Consider the following 18,419-nt stretch of genomic DNA (forward strand, 5'->3'; position numbering starts at 1 on the left):
AGGTTAATATTTAAGCCGTTTCACCCTCTGCCTCTCTCTTCTTTCTCCGTAAGGAAAGTCGCTTCCACGGTGTCCACGGCGAATCCTCCCCGATGGCTTCCCGGGTGCTCTTCCTGTTCTTGGGTTTTGTCTGCCATGTCGCTACTGCGGGACGGAGTGAGTACTCCTCAGGATAAAAATCCTCATCGAGGGGCTGGAGTGATAGCACAGCGGGTAGGGCATTTGCCTTGCACTCGGCCGACCCGGGTTCGAATCCCAGTATCCCATATGGTCCCCTGAGCACCGCCAGGGGTGATTCCTGAGTGCATGAGCCAGGAGTAACTCCTGTGCATCGCCGGGTGTGACCCAAAAAAAAAAAAATCGTCATCGATGAAATCCTTAGGCGATGCCAGGACTAATAACAATACCCTAAATTTTTTTTTTTTTAAGCTGATGTGTGTGTGTGTGTGGGGGGTGGATGCGAGAGGAACTGTGTGGATATCCTTCAACCGGGCCCTGTGTAAAGCTTCCCCATCAATAATAACGGGACGAGTCTGGGCTTCCGCAAGCCGATCTCCAGCAGAGTGTGAGAGATGGAACTTTTCAGAAGCTTTCTTGTGCTGGGTGCGTGAGATCTTCGTGCCCATAATAAGTGTGTGGCACAGACTCGGGCATGTCCGTTAGGAGTAGCATTCATTATTTCTCCTTCGTGCACGCCAGCTGATCTGAAGAAGGCGAGCCCGGATCCCTTTTTTCCTTTTATGGTGAGGAAGAGGGATTTCTCGGAGGGAGGAGAGAAGGCACTCCAGAAGGGCAGCCCAGAGACGGTGCGAGAGCAGGGCCTGCCACTTGGCCCCGGGCTCCATGATTTGGGGTGCTCGGAGCCGTCTGGGCTGCGTCTCTTTCCAGCCACCCCATCTTTGAACGTCTCTGCACTGAACACTGGCCAAGTCACACTTCTTGGGACATGGCCCGACAGAGAGCTTCGACCACCTGCTCCTGGGCGTGGATGGACAGGGTAGCCAATGTGACCTGGTCTTTATGCTCTGGGGTTTTCCGAGGGTACCCCCAAACCTTTCTGGAGCCCAAGACAAGGGGAGCATGAGGGCAGATGAAAGTCCACAGTAGAGGGCAGTGTGCAGCGTTCCTGAGGGCCACTTGCAGACGCACAGGCTGCAGATACGCCCAAGGGGGCTACTGCTTGCAGCCCTTTGACCCTAAAGTCCCGGGGAAAGAGATCAGTCATCTCACTTAGTGGCAGAGACATGGTTTTCTTTTTTTTTCTTTATTTGGTTTTTGGGGGAACCACACTCAGCTATGCTGAGGACTGACTCCCGCTTCTGTGCTCAGGGCTCACTCCTGGTGGGCTACAGGACCCTGGGAGGGGTGATGGGGAATGGAATCCACCTTAACTAAGTACAAGCGCCCTACCTCCTGTCCCTGAAGCATAGGTTTCTTTTTTTTTTTTTTTGGTTTTTGGGTCACACCTGGCGATGCTCAGGGGTTACTCCTGGCTCATGCAGTCAGGAATTACTCCTGGCAGTGCTTGGGGGACCACATGGGATGCTGGGATTCGAACCTGGGTCGGCCGCGTGCAAGGCAAACGCCCTCCCCGCTGTGCTATGGCTCCAGCCCCAGCATAGGTTTCTTAACCAACTATTATGTTCTCTTTCCAGCTTGTCCCAGGCCAGACCAACAACCATATGCCACAGTTACTCCATTAAAAAACGTCTATGACCCCGGGGAGCAGATAGTGTACTCCTGCCAGCCGGGCTACGAGTCCCGCGGGGGCATGAGACGCTTCACCTGCCCGCTCACAGGCCACTGGCCCATCAACACGCTGAAATGCACACGTGAGTCTCCGCCTCCATACACGCCCCCCACCCATCCCGCACTGGAATCTGGGGGTGGGGGCGGGGGTGGATTTACAGTGCAAGGTCTGGATGCAGAGGGCCGGTGGGCTGTGAGTGGGAGGGTCTGGGGGTGTCTTCCTGAGAGGGAAAACAGGGGCAACCCAGTCTTTCAGTCAAGAGAAGACAAACATAGCCCGGGGGTCCGGGTATCAAAAATAGATCAGGCAGAGGTCAGGGGAATGGGGAAAGAGACAACGGGGTCGTTCCTTTTATGTTTGGACTTTGCCTCACAATAAAAGATGGTTTGATAGATACTGAAACAGACATAAATTTCATCTACATGATGTATTTTTGTTAAATTGGAATGTACTATCTTTTTTTTTTCTTTTTTGGGTCACACCTGGCGATGCACAGGGGTTACTCCTGGCTCTGCACTCAGGAATTACCCCTGGTGGTGTTCAGGGGACCCTATGGGATGCTAGGAATCGAACCCGGGTTGGCCACGTGCAAGGCAAACACCTTACCGGCTGTGCTCTCACTCCAGCCCCGGAATGTACTATCTATACTGTATTAAATCATAGAAATTATATTTCAGTTAAAACTGTATAGCTATATAAAGCAGTATCCATGACTCCATTAGCTGAATGGTAGATGGTGGCTCTTATTTTTTTCTTCAAAATTTGGTACTGTGATATCAGGCCTGACATTATTTTTTGTAGTTAAATATTGAGCAACCAACCATATAGGACTTTGGGCAATGTTATGTAGAAGTTGAGCAGCAAAAATTACTATGTGGGGGCTGGAGCGATAGCACAGTGGGTAGGGCGTTTGCCTTGCACATGGTCAACCCGGGTTCGATTCCCAGCATCCCATATGGTCCCCTGTGCACCGCCAGGGGTAATTCCTGAGTGCAGAGCCAGGAGTGACCCCTGTGCATCGCCAGGTGTGACCCAAAAAGCGAAAAAAAAAATTACTATGTGAACCTATCTGAGCCCTGGTTGGGGACATGATTCTTTTGAAAATTACACATATTTATGTTTAAATAAGACATATTTCTGTATACTTTTTTCATATACCATTTCCATATACTTTACTTTAAATTTTTAACTTAAAATTGCTTACAATTGAATTTAAAATCACCGTAATATCTACAGAAAATTCCTTTTCTTTCAAATTATCCAGAACTCTAGAATACTTACAATTCTATATTTAAGTACCTTTCCATGCATTTATGATTGCATCATTGTGAAGAGTAAACATCATTCTGTATCTTCATTGGTGTATCGGAAATAGTGACTGGATTTCTAGAATCTTTACATTTTTTGCCTGCTTTTCAGTTCAAATGTTGGTTTGATGTTTCCAGTTAAACTAGTCCCCTGAGAGTGGGCATTTACTGTCCATTTTGTTATCAGTGTAATCAATCCTTTTGTGTCTAAACCATTTGGCTTATTTTATGTTAATCTCTTAGAATATTACTGGCGGAGTTATTGGATCAAAAGACAGAAATGAGCTTCCATATCGTTCCTTAAGAGAAAATTGCATACATAGAAATTTACCTTTCTATCTCTCAATGACAGCCAGAGTATGCCCTTTTGCTGGGATCTTAGAAAATGGAATTGTGCGCTACACAACTTTTGAATATCCCAAAATGATCAGCTTTTCTTGCAACACCGGGTAAGGATTTCTAGTTAAAAAGAACTGCAAAACTTTCCTCTGCCCTTAAGCTAAGTGTTTAGAAGGGCCTATATTTTAATCTCTAGCCTTGGGCTGGATTTGCTGAATAGAAGCCAATTTTAGTCCTGCTTTTAATATATGCCACAGTGGAGTTAAGGCTGGGTAAGACACAGACAATAAAAATAAGTAATGAAATATGAAGTCACGACCATGTCTAATTATTCTGCTCCTGATAAATTATTTAGTCAAGAAGATACCTTGGAATGATTGAACTTAGATTCCTAATAATCTCTGGGACAAATCTTGGCTTGAGGGTCAAAGTATTTTTGGAGTTGAACTTGTTTTTTTTGTTATGAGCCTTATGTTATTAATTGGCCTCATCGTCTCTAGAAAAGAATTTGTTGGGAAGGTTGGGAGTCTGACAGTCACCCTCCCTCTGGGGTGGGACCAAATCTGGGACCTCCAGGTCTGGATATAGTTAGTTCTCTTTCATTTTGCTTTTTTTCTTTTTGCCCATTTAGCTCTCTTTCTCTCTCTCTCTTCTCCCTCTCCTCTCCCTCTCCTGTCTCTCTCTTCTTCTCTCCTGTCTCTCTCCTCTCCCTCTCTCCTCTCCCTCCTCTCCCTCTCTTTTCTTTCTTTCTTTCTTTCTTTCTTTCTTTCTTTCTTTCTTCTTTCTTCTTTCTTTCTTTCTTTCTTTCTTTCTTTCTTTCTTTCTTTCTTCTTCTTCTCTCTCTCTCTCTTTCTCTTCCTTCCTTCCTTCCTTCCCTTCCTTCCTTCCTTCCTTCCTTCCTTCCTTCCTTCCTTCCTTCTTCTTCTTTCTTTTCTTTCTTTCTTTCTTTCTTTCTTTCTTTCTTTCTTTCTTTCTTTCTTTCTTTCTTTCTTTCTTTCCTTCTCCTTCCTTCCTTCCTTCCTTCCTTCCTTCCTTCCTTCCTTCCTTCCTTCCTTTCTTTCTTTCTTTCTTTCTTTCTTTCTTTCTTTCTTTCTTTCTTCTTTCTTTCTTTCTTCTCTCTCCTTCCTTCCTTCCTTCCTTCCTTCCGTCTTTCTTTCTTTCTTTCTTTCTTTCTTTCTTTCTTTCTTTCTTTCTTTCTTTCTTTCTTTCTTTCTTTCTTCTTTCTTTTCTTTCTTTCTTTCTTTCTTTCTTTCTTTCTTTCTTTCTTTCTTTCTCTCTCTCTCTTCTCTCCCTCTCCTGTCTCCCTCCTCACCCTCTCTTCTCTCTTTCTCTTCTCTCTCTCTCTCTGACCTCCATTCTAAGTGTTCATATTACACTGTTTCCAGGAAGAAAGCTCTGGCAGTTGATCACACAGCTTGTCTGCCTTGGGAGCAGAAAAGCACCCAAGAGAGCTCGCTGGCTGTACTCCAGGGCACATTTTTACTGAGATCCCTTTTTGGATTGGAGGCTAAGAACACCTTGTGTGAAAGAGAAATGTGGTAGTTTTATCCAGGGTGGCAAATTGGCTGATCTGATAACAGATAACCTTGAAACAGAGTCTGGACTGGTAGTATAGTGGGTAGGGCGCTCCCCTTGCACACGGCCAACCCAGGTTCAATACCCAGCACCCTATGTTGTTCCCCAAGCCCTCCAGGAGAGATTCCTGAACACAGAGTCAGGAATAATCCCTGAGCATGGTGGGCTGGGCCCCCCAAAACATCATCCTGTTGCTCATCAATTTGCTCCAGCGTGCACCAGTAATGTCTCCATTGTGAGACTTGTTGTTACTGTTTTTGGCACATCGAATACTCCACAGGTAGCTTGCCAGGCTCTGCTGTGCAGGCAGGATACTCTCTGTAGCTTGCAGGGCTCTCCGAGAGGGATGGAGGAATCAAACCCTGGTTGGCCATGTGCAAGGCAAACGCAAACATAAAATTCTCTCAAAACCAAACCAAAAAAATTCCCCAAATAAACAACCTTGAAATATTGTTTTACAAGGATAGAACATTATTAAGGGAGGTCCTTTCAGGACACTCAGGAGGTCCAGGAACCCCTCCTCATGGTTCTTGGCCAACTGGACCAGTAGAACCAGGAGAGAGCGGAGGATGTGATGTACATAGGTGGCCCCAGGTGTCAGGGTTACCTGGGGCCACCCCAGTGATGTGTGGGAGCCTCTGGGGCTACACATAGTGGTATTTTCAGGCACCCGGAGATGCTCAGGGGACCTTGTTCTTCAGTAAATTAAATCAGGGTCAGCCACATGCAAGGCATGTACCTCAGCCCCTGGATTATCTCTCTGGCCCCAGAACATTACATTTTTATTTTTTTTAGTTTTATTTATTTTTGCTTTTTGGGTCACACCTGGTTACTCCTGGCTCTGCACTCAGGAATTATCCCTGGCGGTGCTCAGGGGACCATATGGGATGCTGGGAATCAAACCTGGGTCAGCTGCGTGCAAGGCAAATGCCCTCCCCGCTGTGCTATTGCTCCAGCCCCATGAACATTACGTTTTTCAATGGAAATAAATTGCATTGTCTTTGCACGGCGTAAGAGTTCGTTGACTCTTGGAAAAAGAATAGACAAGGTTATGTAGCTTGATTCAGTTTTGTGATCTTGATAAACAGAAGGACTCTTTTGTTCTATAAGGAGCAGCTAGCTTGCCTGGCTGGATAAAAAGGAAGAACTGGCATTTCAGCAGGGGTGGGGGGGCTTGGCTTCACTTCAAATTGCGGAACTCTGTATTCTTCAGAAATTCACCTGCAGAATTATTCCTGGAACGTTGGGTGAGTGTTTTCCTTAGGAAAATAGCATTATAATCTGGGAAAGAGGTTCATAGTAATAATTCTAAGCAGTGCTCAATGGAAAAGATATTTGAGGTATTGTCAGTGGATTTTACCAGTTGATGAGTGAAGTTTTCCTGTTGTAGGTATGTTCTGAACGGAACTGATACCGCTAAATGCACTGAGGAAGGGACGTGGAGCCCAGCCCTCCCTGTCTGTTCTCGTGAGTCTGTGGGTCCTAGTGTAATGGAAGAATCCCAGCTGGAGAATTCCTGCTTTCAGCCCTGTTACCCCACACCCCCAACTCCCTCCCTTCTTGCTCCGCAAGCTGGTGGCCGACCTTCATCCTGATACCCTCTTACTCTGGAAGCTGCAACAACCCTTCCAGCATGGCAAAAAGCAATACTCGAACATACTTCCTTTCCTCCATGGCTGGAACTGGTCCTTCATGGATTCCTTAACCTTCAGCTCCCTGGCTAGGGCTGGATGGGGACATGGGTATGTGTGGCTTTGGTCCATTAGCGATGGCCACCATTTGACTAGAAGAGAGCGTCTTCTGGAAACAGGGGGACCAAACCCCTTCCCTTCCACACTGGAAGTGCATGGCCTTCTTCCTGTACTCACATAGACATGTGTTCAGGATCTCCTGTGTGCAGTTTTCTCTCCCTAGCCCCGAGGCCGCAGGTCTAAGGGAGACTGAGCACTGCCCTTGGCAAGTGTGAGAATGGCAAGAGGAATAAGGCAGCTCACCTTCCCAGCAAACTCGCCAAAGGGTCTTCATCCACTGAGCTGAAAGTCCTCCAAAGGCCACCTCGTTTATCTGGAGTGCTCAGCCTCGAAGCCAGGATCAGAGCTGGGCTGTGTTTGAACAGGGACAGATGGCAGATGGCCTGTGTTTATGTTCCCAGTATTGTGATTGATTCAAGTCAAATCTTTTCGTTGGGGGGAGGGACACACCTAGAGGTGCTCAGGGCTTAGTCCTGGCTCTGGGCTAAGAGATAACTTTCTGATCATCTCTGGGGACCGGATGGGGTGCTAGGCATCGAGCCCAGGTCAGCCACATGCAAGGCAAATGTCCCGCACGCTGTATTATTGTTCAGCCCCTCACTTGCAATCTCTGACCTGGGTGTTCCAACAATAATTTCAGTTCTTTAACATTTTGATGATGAGGATCTGCCCTAGCAAAAGCAAGCAGAAAAGTCAAACAATTCCAAAGAACAATATTTCAAGAAAAGCTAAGCCACCCTTCCCCAAAGACTCTTCGGCATAAATTAGGTAAAGGAATTCACTCAACAGGAGTAATTACCGTGGTTCCTAAAATAGTTTCCCTTTTAAGTAGATTTATATCAATGATCCAGAGTCTTTTTTTTTTGCTTCTTTAATTACAAGCAGAATGACGACTCTAACTTCAGTCTACACTGTACAAGTTTTCTCCTTCATGAATCACGTGGGCATCCTGCTAAGAAGCGGATTCTGATCTCGAATCTGGCCTGGGGCCTGGCCTGTGTTTCTATCAAACTCCCTGACAACGGCCACGTTGCTAGTTCTGCAGATCACACTCTCACAGTAATAATCTAGATAATTCAAGTCAAATTACATTTCTGCACTGACTTCCATGAAGTTAGTAGAACTTCCTTTGGCTGGGTGGTACCAACCAATATGTCAGTCAAATAACTTATTTTCTAACATGTCTCTGTGGCATGCTGCTTGGATGGGCCCAGGTTGGGCACCAGCCCACTGGGGACAGACAAATAAACCCAACTATCAGTGGACCTATGATGTCACCCTTAACTTTGCACTTAGCTGCTGTCATTGAAGTGACATACCTTCAATGCTTACCTTCAAATGCATCCTTGAAGGTAGCTTTGGAGCAAAGACTGTACAGGAACCTAAGTATTATACTACTGTGAAAGGTCAGTGAGTGGTCGTGATTAGCTTTCGAAGACAAATTTAGTGCTCAATTTATTTATTTTTTTCTTTTGGCTAATTTGTTGGTTGTTTGCTTGTGGGTCACACAGGCGGTGCTCAGGGATTACACCTGACTCTGAGTTCACTCCTGGCAGTGCTCAGGAGTTCCTATGTGGGTGCTAGTGATCAAATCTGGTTTGTCATGTACCAGACAAGCTCTCTACCTCTTGGACTCTCTCCCCAGCCCTACCTCATCTTTTCCTATTTGGCCTCTGCAATGGACTGTTTTCACTCTAGCATTTGATAAAAATTTGCTTTATCTCAGGTCAATCTTTCAAAGTGTTTTTTATTTTTTGTTGTTCTTCAGGGGGGAAGAATTCTATTTAATTCTATTTTATTTAAATTCTATTTAATTCTAAAATATTTTATTTATTTTATTTATTCTATTTAATTCTATTTTCTTTTTTTAAAAATTTTTTATTAGTAAATCACCGTGAGGTACAGTTACAAACTTATGAACTTTTGCATTTCAGTCATACAGCGATTGTTTACCCATCCCTCCACCAGTGCCTATTCTCCTCCACCAATGACCCCAGTATCCCTCTCACCACCCCCACCCCATCCCCCACCACCCCACCCTGCCTCTGCAGCAGGGCATTCCCTTTTGTTCTTTCTCCTTTTAGGTAAAAGATGCTATTTTAATGAAAATTAAAGTTCTTCTTTTCTTCCAGCGGTGACGGTGACGTGCCCTTTCCCACCCGTACCTAACTTTGCCACACTAAGTGACTATAAGCCGAGGCCTGGGAATAACTCCCTCTATCAAGACAAGGCGGTCTTCCAATGCTTGCCACAGTACGCCATGTTTGGTAATGACACGATCACCTGCACGGCACATGGAAACTGGACCGAGCTACCTGAATGCAGAGGTGAGTGCAGCGACAGGAAGAAATAACCCCACGTGCCACATGTGGGAATTCCATGAGCACGAGGTGTCTCACTAGACCTGCTGTGGGCCAGGCAATGTGCCGGGCATCGAGGGACCAGGTGAATGAAAGCTGCCTTCTGGCCTCAGAGCAGCACAGCCACTGCTCTGGGCTGTGGAGTGCTGTAGGAGCACTGGGGGAGGAGGTGGGGGGCACGACCCGCAGGGCAGAGCATGTGGGAAGTCGGTGAGTGAGGCGGAGGGAGGGGTGTGTGTGGAACAGCCCCCGTGTTCCTGTGGATGGGCGAGGAAAAAGCTGGGGGGCTGGGAGACGGAGGCGAGACTCCAGGGACACCTCTGCCATCTTTTTCTCAGCTGCAGAAGCAAAACAGATGATGGAGATGACTTTGACCCAGATTGTGATCTTTGAGTTTGTTAATGGTATGAGAAGTAGACAAATTAGGAGATTTACCAGGCATACAGGGAAATAGGCTGCGGACTCCTAGGGTAGCTAAGACAGGGAAAGAGGAAATGATCCAAAGCTTTGAGCATTTTCAGCGTGGGGAAATTAGCAATTAAAAAATATCAAATATAAAAAATAAAAAATATGACATAGCTTGTAACTATCTCATGGTGAGTCAATAAAATTTAAAAAAATTTAAAAAATCTTATTCTACTCAACCAAAAATATATATATATATATATATATATAATATCTAGCACTTCTAGGATGGACTTAGCTCTGGGTCACGTGGTGGTCTTCTGCAGATGTGTCCATATGATTTAAATCTCCCAAGCAGGTTCTAACCATCCAAGTAAGTTCTTTCTTTCTTTCTTTCTTTCTTTCTTTCTTTCTTTCTTTCTTTCTTTCTTTCTTTCTTTCTTTCTTTCTTTCTTCTTTCTTTCTTTCTTTCTTTCTTTCTTTCTTTCTTTCTTTCTTTCTTTCTTTCTTTCTTTCTTTCTTTCTTTCTTTCTTTCTTTCTTTCTTTCTTTCTTTGTCACACCCAGTGATGCTCAGGGGTTACTCCTGGCTCATGCACTTAGGAATTACTCCTGGTGGTGCTCAGGGGACCGTATGGGATGCTGGGAATTGAACCCGCGTTGGCTGCGTGCAAGGCAGATACCCTACCCGCTGTGCTATCGCTCCAGCCCCCAAGTAGCCTATTTCTATCCTCTTTTCAGCTCTTCATCTAGATGTATCAACTGTATTATGATCTTCTTTCCCTCCCTTTCATTTCCCCGCTCCCTCTCCACAGACAGATAATACTCCCACCCTGAGCTATCTGTAAAGAAGTCATACACATTATGACATTTAACCGTAAATACTTCAGGACTAATATCCTAAGAATGAGGACATTCCCCTATATTAACACCATACCCAAGACACTGAACATGTTTGAATTATTAACAAGAGCTATTGAGGCCATTATAACAATATAAAACATTAGCAGCGTTTATTTCACGGACACATTTCCCCAGTTGACTCAATAGTGACCTTTATATGTGTGAGTTATTTATTTTTTAGATGTGCAATCTAATCAAGAAACACACATTCCCTTAAATTGCCAGACTCCTTTTGTCTCCCTTAATGAAGAATGATTCCCTGCCTACCTTTGCCTGAATATAACTATGAATATAATGTAAATTATGGTTTCTAAATTTAAAATAATTTAAGAAGAATGACCCCCTGCCATTTTGATTGTCTCCCTTTGACATTTTCAAGAGTACAGATTGTGTAATGCTCTATAGTTTGAATTTGGTTCATTATTTACTCATGGTTAGACTCCAGTTAAATCATTTGGTTAATAGTACACTTAGCCCCGAGTGAGGGATGGAATATGGATTCATCATTGGTTGGGCTTAGTTCAATCCCTGTGTCAGATGAGTTGTGACAGATTTTTTTCCTGGTAGAGACTCTGATTTTCTTTGGAACTAGAAAAGTATCACTGGTGGTTGATACTTTGAGAACACATGAATACTTACACTTCAGAAATAATTTTTAACCCCATCAGAGATCCTTGAGAACTTAAATTATGACACTGGTAGCTATAAAATTGTGACTTTCTCTTAAAATATTCTTATTAGAGTCACTGTATCACTGTCATCCTGTTGCTCATCGATTTGCTCAAGCGGGCACCAGTAACGTCTCCATTCTGAGACTTGTTGTTACTGTTTTTGGCACATCGAATATGCCATGGGGAGCTTGCAAGGCTCTGCCTTGTGGGCGGAATACTCTTGGTAGCTTGCCGGGCTCTCCGAGAGGGACAAAGGAATCAAACCGGAGTTGACTGCGTGTAAGGCAAACGCCCTACCCGCTGTGCTATTGCTCCAGCCCATAAAATACTAGATTAAAATCCCAATTAAAAGACTAGAAGTAATTGCTGAGTTTTTCTTTTCAGTTGTATACAGAAAACAGGTCAACCAGGTTATTTAAGTAACATCACACTATTATTATTTCTTAAAATTAATTTATTTTTAAGTTAGTGAATCATTGTGAGGGTATAATTACAGATTTACACATTTTCGTGCTTGTGTTTCCCTCATACAATATTCAAGAACACATCCCTCCACCAGTGTCCATTCTCCACCACCAATGAACCCAGTATCTCTCCCACCCCCCCCCAGTCTCATCTCCCCCCACACCCCACCTCTGTGGCAGAGCATTCCATTTTGTTCTCTCTCTCCTTTTCGGTGTTGTGGTTTGCAATAGGGGTATTGAGTGGCCATCGTGTTCAGTCTCTAGTCTACTTTCAGCCCGCATCTCCCTTCCCGCATGAGATCTCCAACCACATTTTACGTGGTGTTCCCTTCTCTACCTGAGCTACCTTTTCCCCCAGCATGTGAGGCCAGATTCCAAGCCATGGAGCCAATCTCTTGGTACTTATTTCTACTATTCTTGGGTATTTAACAACACATTATTAACCCATAGGTTGTGGGCAAGTAACATTGTCAATCAACATCTGAATGTTCTCATTTAGGAAGGATGACTTTCTAGTTGTCTTCTTCCTTTTACATTGATTAGCAGGAAATCTTTCATAGGGGACAACTTTTCTTCCACAGACCATTTGTTCCTAATATTTTTTTGTTGTGGTTTATTTGTTTGGGGGCCACACCTAGCAATGTTCACGGATTACTCCTAATACTGCACTCAGTAATTTATCCTGGCAATGCTCAGGGGAATCATGTGAGATGGTGGAGATCAATCCAGGTTGGCCACGAGCAAAGCAAATACCCTACCTACTGTACAATCTCTCCAGCCCCCTTCCACTAATATTCTTATGGATTCTTTTTTTTATTCAATGTGTGAAAAGACAAAGTAAAAGCCTACGAGTCCAGTGGTCCAACTCCAGAGTTTGTATTTCTTTTTATTTATTTTGCTTTTTGGGTCACACTGGTGACGCATAGGGGTTACTCCTGGCTCTGCACTCAGAAATTACCCCTGGCGGTGTTCAGGGGACCATATAGGATGTTGGGAATTGAACCCGGGTTGGCTGCGTGCAAGGCAAACGCCCTACCTGCTGTGCTATTGCTCCAGCCCCGTATTTCTTTTTTATTAAAAATTATTTATCATGTTTTGGGCTGGAGTAATAGCACAGTGGGTAGAGCATTTGCCTTGCATGCGGCCGAGCCGGGTTCGATTCTTCCATCCCTCTCGGAGAGCCCGGCAAGCTATCGAGAGTATCCCACCTGCATGGCAGAGCCTGGCAAGCTCCCTGTGGCGTATTCATTATGCCAAAAACAGTAACAACAAGTCTCACAATGGAGATGTTACTGGTGCCTGCTCGAGCAAGTCGATGAGCAACAGGATGACAGTGATACAGTGACAGTGATTTATCATGTTTTACAATACTTACAGAGGACAAAACACTGCACTTCTATAAGTGTATAAGATTTATCCAATCACCACCAAGTTTCTGATACCCTACTCGTCCCTCCAAGTGAAGCTTGTTACTCTAAAACATGAGTATGACCCCCAAGAGCCCGGTGCTTCTGGCTCTAGCCTTGTTCTTGAAGTGGGATAAAGAAAAGTAAGAGTACGATGCATGCTCTTTGAGGGTCTCCTGTTGAGAAGACCAGGAAGTAGTCCCATTTTTTTTCTGTCAGCGTGCATGCTGACTCCTTGTATGCTCTAATGACAATCATAAGAATGAGATTTGGCATTTAAAAGCCGAGTAATGATGTGCTAGTGTTCGCTGTGGGAGTCTCTGTGTTTTAATTTCATGGTTTGTTGGTGGAAAAGAGGCAGATTTTCTAGTTTCAAATCTCGTATCTTCAATTGCATGGAGATCAAATTTGTAATACTTTATGGTCATGTGACATCATTAAATATGCTTTCAAAGTGTCATTTTAAAAAGAAAATCTAGGTCTCATGAATATAAAATAGTGGGGATAGAATTAACCATCAGAGTTCCTAGAACTTGTATTCCCATGACAGAAGCTGCCAGATTCAGTGGTACCATGGCTAGAAGAAAGACTGTGGGGAGTAGTTCTTATGTAACTTTTAAGCAATGCTGTCATCATGTAACACTAACATGCATTATTGAATATACTGCTTAGATGTGAAATGCCCCTTCCCCAAAAGACCAGACCACGGATTTGTGAACTTTCCTGCAAAAGAAGTACTTAGTTATAAGGATAAAGCCACCTATGGGTGCCATGAGACTTATACCTTGGATGGCCCGAAAGAGGTAGAATGTAGCAAATTTGGAAACTGGTCAGCAGAGCCAAGCTGTAAAGGTATGAAACATGGGTAAGATCCTAAAGTGTTGTTGAATGTATGCGTTGCACCATCTTAACTGCTTACTTTCTTGTTCTAAACTGTTCACTATATTCCTCAAGCCTCGTTCCTCAGCTATGGCCAAGTGAAAGATTTTAGGACTCACATCAGGATAGGAAAAGTTTCAGGCATAAGAAGACACACAGTGATTAGTTGAGGCTAAACGACAGAGATAGCATGATGAAAGAGTGTGTGGACTTCTTGCAATAGCTTTTAAGTCTTCGCCAGTGCACGTGTTCAGGAGTCTTTTTGTGGGTCGTTGCAAAAGCGAAGGATGCTTTTCAGTTAGTTAAAGGCAATAGAGGATCATTCTAAGAGGGTGGCTAGAAATCGGCCATCACATGCGCAGCGAACAATACAGTTCGTCAGAGACAGTCTAGCCTCACTTCATCCTTCTGGAAGATCTGAAGCATGAATTCTACCCTAGAATTTATCCCGTCAAGAGGGGGAACCTCCCTTTGGTAATCCCTTGCCAGGGAGTCATTGATTATGGGACATGGATAGGGATTCTTATCCTCACCCAAGGGTTGAGGTCCAGTTTGCCATAACTTCCTGGGAAAGGTGGCTCCCTCAGGGCGGAAGACAATTTTTCAGAAAGAGGAGTGTTCTGTGAGTTGCTCTCAATCAACATTCACAGAAGCTGGTGGTTGAGTGCCCTGACTTAACCAACAGGACCAGTGGGGGCAATATTGGCTATATGAAATGTCAATATCTTCTAGAAACTCTTGGCCCTGAAATCTAGACGTGAATACGTCTGCTCTGATCTTATCTTCTTAAGGGTTTACTGCAGAAAAAGAGATTGCCATCTTGGAAACCATGATTAATGGCTCTTTTGATTAAAAAAATTGTTATTAGTATACATTGCTGATTCTTCTATGTACATTCTTGAGATCTTCCTGATTTGGGCAATTGGCTCTAGGGGCACATACCTGCTGGTGCCCCATCGTTTGTTTGGGGGCCACACCCAGCAGTGTTCAGGGCTTACTCTTAGCTTGGGAATCACCCCTGGCGGTGTTCAGGGGACCATTTGGGGTGCTGAGGATAAAACCTGGGTCAGCTGCATGCAAGGCAAGCGCCCTCCCCACTGTATTATCACTCTGGCCCCATACCTGCTGGTTTAAATGCTACAATTACTTTAAGAAAGTTTATTTGTGGCCCAAGAGAAAGAACAGCAGGTAAACTGCTTGCTTTGCATGTGACCTATCCACTTTCGATCCCCAGAACTACACAGGGTCCCCTGAGCACTGCCAGGAGTGATCCTAGCAAGAATAAGCTGGGTACAGCTGATGTGACCCCCAAACAAAAACAGACCGAAAAAGGAAGTCTAATGGAATGCACAGGTCTTGACTGTAAATATGATCTCTTTCAGCATCTTGTGAATTACCCGTCAAAAAAGCTACTGTGCTGTATGAAGGAGAAAAAGTCAAGATCCAAGAAAAATTTAAGAATGGAATGCTGCATGGTCAAAAAGTGTCTTTCTTCTGCAAAAATAAGGAGGACAAATGTAGCTACACAGAAGATGCTCAGTGCATCGATGGCACCATTGAAGTCCCCAAATGCTTCAAGAGTAAGTTGAACACTTGGACTCTCACCGACCACTATAGCTTCTCACCATCGTCTGTACTTTTTTTAAAATTTAATTTAATTTTTTTAATGAATCACCGTGAGGTACAGTTACAGACTTGCAAACTTTCACTTTCGTGCTTACGTTTCAGTCATACAATGGTCGAGTAATCTTCCCTCCATCAGTGCCCATTCTCCACCATCAATGATCTCAGTATCCCTCCCACCACCCCCACCCCCACTCCCACCCCACTCCCTAGGGCAGGGCATTCCCTTTTGCTCTCTCTCTCTCTCTCTCTCTCTCTCTCTCTCTCTCTCTCTCCCCTTATGGGTGTTGCATTTGCAATAGAGGTATTGAGTGGTCATCATTCAGTTTATAGTCTACTTTCAGCATGCATCTCCCATCCTGAGCGGGCCCTCCAAGCACTCTTGGTGATTCCTTCTCTATCTGAGCTGCCTTTTCCCCCAGCATGGGAGGCCGGCTTCCAAGCCGTGGAACAATCCTCCTGGTACTCATCTCTACTATTCTTGGGTGTAAATCTCCCATTTTGCTACTTTATATTCCACCGATGAGTACAATCTTTCTATGTCTGTCTCTCTCTTTCTGACTCACTTCACATAACTTGATACTGTCCATGTTTATCCACTTATATACAAATTTAATGACTTCATGCTTTCTAACAGCGGCATAGTATTCCATTGTGTAGATGTACCGAAGTTTCTTTAACCAGTCATCTGTTCTTGGGTACTTGGTTCTTTCCAGATTCTGGCTATTGTAAACAGTGCTGCAATGAACACACAAGTGCAGATGTCATCGTATACTTTTATTAAGTATAATATGTACTTTTATTAAGAAACGTCAGGTCTGTTCCGGCACTGGGCTTCTCAGGAGAGAGGGCGCAGGGGGAAGCAGTGAGATGGACCGGGATTTTGCCTTCTACTTTCTCCACTAGCATAAACATTTTCTTTCTAGTTCTTCTGCTCAAAACTCAGGGTTATGACTTTGTTCATTGAGCATTGAGGTAAATTATGCTTTCTTATGTTAGTGCATTTTAAGCAGGAATAATAATGCTAACAATATTAAATAATAATGATATTTCTACCACTTACTCCCCAATTCTAAAGCATTTATCCCAATTTACAAAGTAATTCATCACGGTAGTAATTGGTTTATAGAGCTTCTAACATTTCTTCCCTTCCCTCAAGCAATTCCTAGAATTTGAAAAGTACTCGGTAAAGTAAAATATTCATTAAAACAGGGCATTTTAAGGAAAATGTCAGTTTGGGTAAGATAATGGAGGGTAAAATGATAAGCACTTAGAGCGTTCGACATCTTATTGTTTCCTGTTTAGAGCTGAGAACACTTTGCCGCTACCCAGGAAGAACTAGGCTGAGACTGAAAGTCTTATAGACTAAGAGGTCAGAAATGCTCTAAGGAGGTGTCATGCTCTCACCCAGCAGAGAAGCTGGGGAGGATAGTAGGAGCAGAAGAGAGGAAAGAGAGAGAGAGAGAGAAAGAGAGAGAGAGAGAGAGAGAGAGAGAGAGAGAGAGACAGACAGACAGACAGACAGACACAGAGAGAGACAGAGACAGAGAACAAGAATGACACTAGGTAAATTATGTGCATATCATAGGTTTGATTAGTGAAAATATTACACAGGCATGGGGTCATTCCTGAACCCTTGCCTCTGACAAAGGATTGCCATTCAGAAGGTAGCAGAGCCCTCTTGAAACGCTCACTACTAAATCAAACTGACAAATTACATTAAGGCTAGTAGAAATAGTGGGCAAAGTATTAGAAGACAATAACTACAGGCAGCGTTTTGTTGATGCGTTTGTTTTTGGCCAAATTTGTAATGCTCTTTCTGTTCGTGCTCTGGAGAACAGAGGAAGGAGCCAAGCTTCCTTCCATTTCTTTTCTTTCACTCTTGACTATCAGAGCTATAGAAATTTTGTTGTTGTTGTTTTCTCTTCACAGCCAGTCTCTTTATAGAACTTCCCTGATGTTTTTTTTTCCTAACACTAAATCTCCTACTGAATCGTTTCCTTATATCATTAAAATATATCCGGCACATTGTAGAATATATTCGACTTGGCTCAGATTTCACAAATTTCACAAATTTCACAAATTCAAGGAATGACCATTTGTCTTAGAATGTTTTCTTTTTCTTTTCTCCTCAAACAGCACACAGTGCTTTGGCTTTCTGGAAAAAGGATGCTTCAGAGATAGAGCCATGCTAAACTGGTCTTCAGAACAAAAGGTCACCCGTGGATCGGGGTTTGTCGAAGGCACCTAATGAGTGTAAAAATAAAGGTAGATTCATAGCTTTAGTCACTGAAGTGTCTTGCCTCATGGTGGCTCGCTTCCAGCTATGTTTGCTGGATTAGAAATCCAAGTATTTGGAACCTTATCATTTCATGGTTGTAAAATGGAAAGACTAGACAATTATCTGTAACCCCTCTCCCCCTCTCTAATTCTGTTCTCCGATGCACTCACAGAAAACAACAGCAATGCAGTATGTATAGCATGCCCCCCAGACCCCTCTCAACAGTATCACCTGATAATAACAGCAGGAAAAAAAAATATGTCCCAGAATTTCTGGGGATGACCCCTGAATCAGCGTTTATGACAAAATCCCCAGGGAATTCTATTTTTGCTTGTTTTCTTGTTTTTCTGGGCCACACCCAGTCAGTGCTCAGGACTTACTCTGGTCCCTGCACTCAGGGTTCACTCTGCCGGATGCTCAGGGGACCATATGGGATGCTGGGAATGAAACCCAGGTCAGCTGCATGCAAGGCAATTGCCTTACCTGCTGAAATATGGCGCCACCCCCCCCCTGCCCCTTGACAACGCTTTGTCTTCAATAGTTTCAGGATTCTGGGAGACAGTACAGGAAGTAAGGCACTTGCGATGCTATGATCCCCAGCACTGCATATAGTTCCCCAAACACCATCAGGGGTCATTTCTGAGCACAGAGCCACGAATAGCCCTTTGAGCACCTCTGAGTGTGGCAAAAACAACAACAAGAAGAC

General features: G+C 44.0%; 1 protein-coding gene across 1 annotated transcript; it reads left to right on the plus strand.

Annotated features, from left to right (window-relative positions):
- The first annotated feature begins 44 nt into the window (after positions 1–44).
- APOH (apolipoprotein H) lies at positions 45–17,711 on the plus strand. The gene is made up of 8 exons (XM_004617982.2): positions 45–156; positions 1,656–1,832; positions 3,410–3,506; positions 6,362–6,438; positions 8,855–9,049; positions 13,603–13,782; positions 15,192–15,389; positions 17,572–17,711. The coding sequence occupies exons 1-8, from the start codon at positions 93–95 to the stop codon at positions 17,625–17,627; spliced, it is 1,044 nt and encodes a 347-aa protein (XP_004618039.2). The 5' UTR covers positions 45–92; the 3' UTR covers positions 17,628–17,711.
- The last annotated feature ends 708 nt before the right edge of the window (positions 17,712–18,419 follow it).

This window comes from Sorex araneus, chromosome 3 (assembly GCF_027595985.1).
Source record: "Sorex araneus isolate mSorAra2 chromosome 3, mSorAra2.pri, whole genome shotgun sequence".
NCBI lineage: Eukaryota > Metazoa > Chordata > Mammalia > Eulipotyphla > Soricidae > Sorex > Sorex araneus.

Bases quoted from the DNA above. Each gene is read 5' to 3' on its own strand.
- APOH (XM_004617982.2), top strand. From the start codon at position 93: ATGGCTTCCCGGGTGCTCTTCCTGTTCTTGGGTTTTGTCTGCCATGTC. The intron at 3,507-6,361 runs GTAAGGATTTCT...TTCCTGTTGTAG, and splicing joins AGCTTTTCTTGCAACACCGG to GTATGTTCTGAACGGAACTG. The intron at 13,783-15,191 runs GTATGAAACATG...GATCTCTTTCAG, and splicing joins AGCAGAGCCAAGCTGTAAAG to CATCTTGTGAATTACCCGTC.